This window comes from Trachymyrmex septentrionalis, unplaced genomic scaffold, assembly GCF_001594115.1.
Source record: "Trachymyrmex septentrionalis isolate Tsep2-gDNA-1 unplaced genomic scaffold, Tsep1.0 scaffold63, whole genome shotgun sequence".
Taxonomy (NCBI): Eukaryota; Metazoa; Arthropoda; class Insecta; order Hymenoptera; family Formicidae; genus Trachymyrmex; species Trachymyrmex septentrionalis.
The window spans coordinates 760,190-766,757 of record NW_017305811.1 but is presented as its reverse complement, the minus strand read 5'-3'; the positions used below and the strand labels follow the sequence as shown (position 1 = coordinate 766,757).

Here is a 6,568-nt window from a genome sequence, read left to right as displayed (position 1 = left end):
TATATATATATATAAAACATTCAAAGTCTAATATAATATATAAAAATATAAAATTAACTCGACATATGCGGGGATTTAATCCTATAGCAATCATTGAAATATACAATTGGATTTAAATAAATTACGATTTTTCTATTCAAATTTTTAAGTGCATTCAAGATTAAATTTGATAAATTAATTTGATAAAATTAACGTACCATTCCTTTAGCAACCATTTTCTGAATTTCTTCCTGTCTATGCTTCTGGAAAGCTTCATACTCTTGTTGAGAATAAATTTGCTGCTCATCCAATCCCTGCCATCCTTCATCTTGCTGGAAATCTGGTTTCATCGTTTGTACTAAAAATTCTTGGTAACTGTAATGAGAAAAAATACAAAATAGTACATTTCTTTGTTTCAATTCTGATAACCAATTAGCATAAAAAATTTTGAATGTGAATTTTAAAATATGTACCTTATGACACCGTCGCGATCAAAATCAGCTTCATTAAACACATGCTCTCTCATTCTTTCCATTTCTTCCCGTCTCTCGTAGATGTCATCTTCAGGTGCGCCTTCTGTGTAAAGTTTATCCAATTCCTTCAAGAACAAAGCCTTCACCTCGTCTTGATCCCAGTAACCATTTCCATCCAAATCTAGATTGATTTGTCATGTATATGTATAAAATAACTATTTTAAGATAATAATTAATTATGTAGTAAAATGATTATCTTTCTTACCATGAAGATGAAAGAATGTCTTGGGATCAAATTCTTGATCTTCCATATGATCTTGCTTTTCCCATACTTCTTCCAGTTGTTGCTTACTACCGGGATGATGCAACTGTAAGTATATATTATTAAGCTTGTATCAAAGCATATGCAATTTATTGTTGTTCCACAGTTTACTCAATATTTATATAAGATTCTCGGAATTTCGTTATTTACTAATGGTGGACTTCCCACAATTCATAATTCGTCATTCGCAGTTTATGATTCGTTTGTACTTCGTGATAATTTGATAATTTTTTATTATTATTGTGATATTCTATTATTGTGACTCTTATTCTTGGGACATTTCACAATAATAAGTTCTATTCTTTTATAGCTTTCATAAAAATGCGAAACGTGATTATTCCATTCATTAAAATTCTATTGAAAAATCAATGCGATTAATTACCGTAATAAAAAATCCATTAGAGCAGATAATTAATCTATTCGATTTTCTTGTCAAAAAAGCACTTTGCTGATAAATTAATACAATTGATAAGTACAAACAGCTAACTCGATTTATCCATTCACATTATTCATGAATCTCATACGAATAGTCACTGCAAATCACGAATTATTAATTGCATATTAATCTTAAGCAAGTTTTAGAAAAGAGAACAAAGAGAGCTACTTCAAATCCATTTCTCAACTTACAGGTTTGTGATCCTTGTGCTTCTTCTTCATCGCTTCTAATTCTTCCTCATATTTTTTTCTCTCTTCTTCCTTCATACCTTCCAAAAACGAAACACATTAATACAAAAGTGACGTTTACGTATAAATTTGTAATAAGCAAACTCAAGAGGATCCTACAGTGATATCTGAATCGTTGTTTTACCGATAAAACGCGACACATCTTTATATATCACTATATCACTATATCGTGCGCGCAACACACAAATTTTCGTAGAATAATAGCATTTTAATTAGTTTTATTCTAAGAACTTTATTCTCTTGAACTTTTCTTTGTGTAATCTACTATTCTGTAATTTCCAATTTTATAAATACAGATTGCAGAGCTTGATACTATTTGCTTGATACAAAAGCTGTCTTAAAAAAACATCATGTACTGTTACCGGTATTACCCTTCATCTTTTGTTCTTCCTCGAATTTCTTCTGCATCTCATATTCCTTAAATTGCTGTCGTCTTCGTTTATCGGCTTCAGCTAAGTCTTTCGTGGTCTGCAATGTTTTAAAACAATAATATACAAGTGATTAAACAAGGCAGTTCATATAAGACCTTTTAAATATTTTCGACAAATCCAGATATCAAGAGACATTCTACCTTAGCGATCAATTTCTTCAGATCATCTATTTCGAACGTATGCGCGTTAGAGTGATCCAAATGCTCCGCTATCTTTAAATGTTCTATATCCAAATCATTTTTACGATTATACTCTTTGGTAGCGAGATGTCGCAGCCTCTCCAATTCTTCTCGTTTCAGTTCGTCCAGCTTCGTTCTGACCTTATGGTCTACAAATTGCAGCTCATGCGCAATCTTGCCCGTCTACGTACAAAAGCATTCAATTAAAATTACAAATTGCATTTAAGTGCGTCTATGTAAACAAAAAGTATTTAATATTCGATACTCATAGATTTTGATCTAAAATCTATACTCGGATCGGCGTATCACAGATGTAAAAATCGTGAAATTTTATTGTTGAAAAAAGAATTAATACTATTGGATACGACGAGAAATAACTAACGCTGTAGTTATATTCTTTAACAACCGATAAAATTATTATTTTAGAAATGGTGATACGGCAAAATGCCACAAAACTATTTCGATTTTCTCTCAACAAGATCTACGAGAAAAGTCGAGTTGAAACCGTATCGCCAAAAATCAATTCCAATGTGCGCAACTTTTTTTCGTCAAAGAGTGTAATATAAATAAATTACAATCATGAGTATAAATTAATTAATCTCAATTATTCTTAATGAGATTTACACGTATATCTTCTTCCTTAGCGTTTTCTAATTTTGCACGGAATTCTGGATCCCTTTCCAAAGCCTGGATCACTTCCTTTAAGTATCGGTGATATTCCATTTGATATTCCGGATCTCCCTATAAAAATGAACGTTATTTATACTCAAACCAGATCGCTAGAACTATCCCAAAAATATACCTACCAAATCGTCTGAATCGTCGATCTCATTCTCCTTATCTTTGTGATCCTCGTTTTTTTTTTCAACAGGCGGCGCGACCGATGTTTGTATTATCAAACCTACTAAAAATAGTAGCAGGTACCGCATTTTTTCTGGAACTAAAACCAAACAGAAAGATACACCAACGAAGAGGAATCATAAAAGAATTTTTTTTCTAACATGAAGTAAAAACAAAGAATACATTTATTCCCTTGAAATCCATTGTTTACGCTTAACTTGATTTTTACGCTTTATTCAAATTTCAGTCGTAATTTATATTCCTGTCACTGACAGTTCACGCGTTATCTTTTATTTGTTGAAAGTTCTTGATTAATGATGATGATGATGACATGCATCGAGTACATAGAAAACGTTCAATAAGAAAATTCGAAAGATTAGCTTTGGTGTTATTTTTACTTGTGTCAAGGACAAACTGGTTTTAGCCAGCAGGATTCGAGTGTTGTCTAAATACAACACGTACGAACGAATGGTGTCATGATAACTACTGCTGCTCCGGACGTTTACACGGACATTCTTAATCAGATTCAAACTTATTTTACAATAGCGTCATAAGCCGTAAAAAATTTACCAATAACAGTTGAATATGACAAAAATAATCAACTATGATTAGTTAATTTCTTACGGCTTATGATTCTATTATATTATAGAACAAGCATTAGGATGTATTCACAAAACTTTAGCCGCATAAATGTATGCGTAAAGAAATTATCGAATCACATTTCTATCACAAGGATCTAATACGTAAAATATGAGTGAATAATTTTCCTTAAGCATATATTTATGCGGCTATGCAAGTTGTGTGGACATACACTAACTCGGAATGCACTCATAATAACTAATAACATTCATAATTACGAAACTGGCCAATCATAGCTATTCCTTTGAAGAATGGAACGATTGTGATTGGCCAGTTTCTTATTACGTTAGTAAAGTCCGTATAAACGTAATCCGTGATTCACAGAGCTACTGAAGAACAAACGTCACTAAAATGCAACGTCACACAAAACACGACCACAGATTTCGAAAGCGTGCATGCGGATGGTTGATCATGACAGCTCGTAAACGAATTTCCAAGGTGGAGTAACTTTCGATATAGTCCTTGGAACTCACACACACACGGAAGCGAGCAAAATAGCATAATAAACGATCGATCGTCATCGATTATTAAATTAACGTAAATGTAGATGTGCGGCATGTGACGCGGCGATCACATACAATATACATAGTCAAAGCGAGTAACAGATATAAGAGCAAAGATAAAAGAGCGCTTGCTGCTGAGAACATCTGTTTGAGAAAAACTGTCGATGGATCCTTTGTTTATTTCCAATTTCCGCAAACATATGTCTTCGCGTACGTTTCATACGACATATCTCTGATGGAAAAAAATTCTTCAATTTTTTCCTCGAAAATTATAGAATGAGAAATCTCAGAATATTTCTGACTTCACGTATATATGTAAGTGATTCTAGAAAAAAAATCTGGGAAAAATCTTTTAAAAAAATTATAAAATTATACAAAAATTCCAATAGATTATATGAAGAAATTCGAAGATAGTCAAGGATACAAATAAACATTTCTTGCAATGGCAAACGATAAAAGTAGAACAGACATGTGTCAATCCACATATGTAATTACCAAGTACACACATATCTTCTATACGTGTGTCATGACGTGCCCTATGTATTACATTACATTCTATTTATATCGCATTTTTATATTTCTTGCCACTTTTTTATTTCGGATTATTCCGCATACAAACGTGCGAAGAGTTGAAATAGTTTTGTTCCGCGTACTTGCGTCACCTATTCAACCGGGTATTCGAGGTAGTCGATTGCGACACATGTCATGATATTGACGTTATTTCGCGCGTTCCTCTTGAAACATGCGTGTGCAACAGTGGCTCGCACACACGCATGCGGTGAATGTAAACTGATGTATGCAAAAAGAATATATGTATGAAGGCAAATAAACGCAATCAAGGTCGCGAGCGAGAGATCGTGCAGAAATTCACTTACGAAATCTACGGTGAAAGTTTAGCGAGAGTATGGTGATCAATTCGGAGCAATCGGAGCTTTCCCTGTGAGAACACACGGCGTTGTGTAGGTTATAGAGGAAATTAAAAGAAATAGATTTAGCTTACGCTAAAGGGCGTCGTGACACCGAATACTCAGATGACAGATCGTAGCCAGCAAATCGCCAAATATCCGTAATTGAAACTGATTGAAGACACTGAAGACTGACCGAGTAAGATAAGCGAGGCACGTCGGACACACAGATTCGGACCAGCCCGACCATCTAACTCCACCAAACTCCCACTCCCAACTCCTTCCCAACTTGGGAAAATTCTCGACGATTTCAGCGCCGCTTATCAGAGAACTCGGATCTGAGCGAACTAAATAAGTCACGTGATAAGTAGTGGGAATTTCAAATCCATATACCATGCGCTCACAAATACGTTACCCAGACAACATGCATAAATCCACCGACGAGATACTATCAAAGATCGACATCCTTACGGGTGTTCGCGTCCTTGTGAATATTGGAGTAATTAAGAGGAAAACTGAAAATATTGTACTAATTTTATGATTTATTAGTTTAGTGGACGTATTTATGCATTTAGAAATTATAATATACAGGATGCTTCCAATTTTTAATAAAATCTCAAGCCATTATAAAACTGACAAATCTCATGGGATATAAGTATTTATTCATATATAAATTTTTATTTCTTATATTTATACATTTTTTAGAGCTTAGTACAGTTATTTGCAATTTATTCTTGATTGAAGTCGATAATGCAAATAAGCTTCAAAAAATGTTATAAATATAAAAAATAAAAATTTCTTTAAAAATAAAAACGTCTTTAAAAAACAAACATCATTTGGACAAAAAACTCAATAATACTCAATTTTTCTTTAAAATTGTGATTTCAGTGCTATCATCAAAGTTTGATTATCAACAGAGATGATAACTGTAGAGAAATAATTTTTCTGCAATATATAAAATATTATAGCTTTACAAGTATGCATTTATTTATGGAACATTTATATAATAAAAAATCATAAATTTAATAATGTACGAGCCAAATATTTACGTTAATAATAGCAAATTTATATCAATTGTCGATAATGCGTTCTTCAATTACCTCCGGGCCCTTGAGGCCCTTTTTATACCGCCGAAAATTTGCCCAGGGTTTGACAGTTTTTAATAGCATCTCGTCGGTAATAAATCTAAAAAACATTCTAAAGACACTTTAATAGTCTTCCAAGGAACATCTTTTAGACATCTTCAAAGTTTTGTCCAAATAACGTTTGTTTTTTAAAGACGTTTTTATTTTTAAAGAAATTTTTATTTTTTATATTTATAACATTTTTTGAAGCTTATTTGCATTATCGACTTCAATCAAGAATAAATTGCAAATAACTGTACTAAGCTCTAAAAAATGTATAAATATAAGAAATAAAAATTTATATATGAATAAATACTTATATCCCATGAGATTTGTCAGTTTTATAATGGCTTGAGATTTTATTAAAAATTGGAAGCATCCCATATTATAATTTCAATGTCCCGCGATATTTTATTATCATCAGAGACAAACCTGAGAGAGGACGTGAAAGCCTTCTTCCTGCAAAATGCCGCTGCGTAACTACTGTCC

The 6,568-nt window shown here is 32.6% G+C and overlaps 1 protein-coding gene across 4 annotated transcripts in view; it reads right to left on the bottom strand.

Moving 5' to 3' along the window:
• LOC108753064 (nucleobindin-2) overlaps window positions 1–5,225 on the bottom strand; it is a 6,430-nt gene extending 1,205 nt beyond the window's left edge. For 2 of the 4 annotated variants that reach the window (XM_018494407.1, XM_018494409.1), the window contains exons 1-10: window positions 5,051–5,225; window positions 4,926–4,987; window positions 2,875–3,008; window positions 2,693–2,809; window positions 2,030–2,251; window positions 1,821–1,926; window positions 1,402–1,478; window positions 718–820; window positions 453–633; window positions 198–354 (exon numbers count right to left, since the gene is read on the bottom strand). In XM_018494407.1, coding sequence (XP_018349909.1) covers window positions 198–354; window positions 453–633; window positions 718–820; window positions 1,402–1,478; window positions 1,821–1,926; window positions 2,030–2,251; window positions 2,693–2,809; window positions 2,875–3,008; window positions 4,926–4,987; window positions 5,051–5,205 — 1,314 coding nt within the window. In that variant the 5' untranslated portion in view covers window positions 5,206–5,225. The remainder of the gene's footprint in view (window positions 1–197; window positions 355–452; window positions 634–717; window positions 821–1,401; window positions 1,479–1,820; window positions 1,927–2,029; window positions 2,252–2,692; window positions 2,810–2,874; window positions 3,009–4,925; window positions 4,988–5,050) is intronic. The other 2 variants (XM_018494408.1, XM_018494410.1) reach the window with 2 other exon arrangements.
• Between the last annotated feature and the right edge of the window lie 1,343 nt (window positions 5,226–6,568).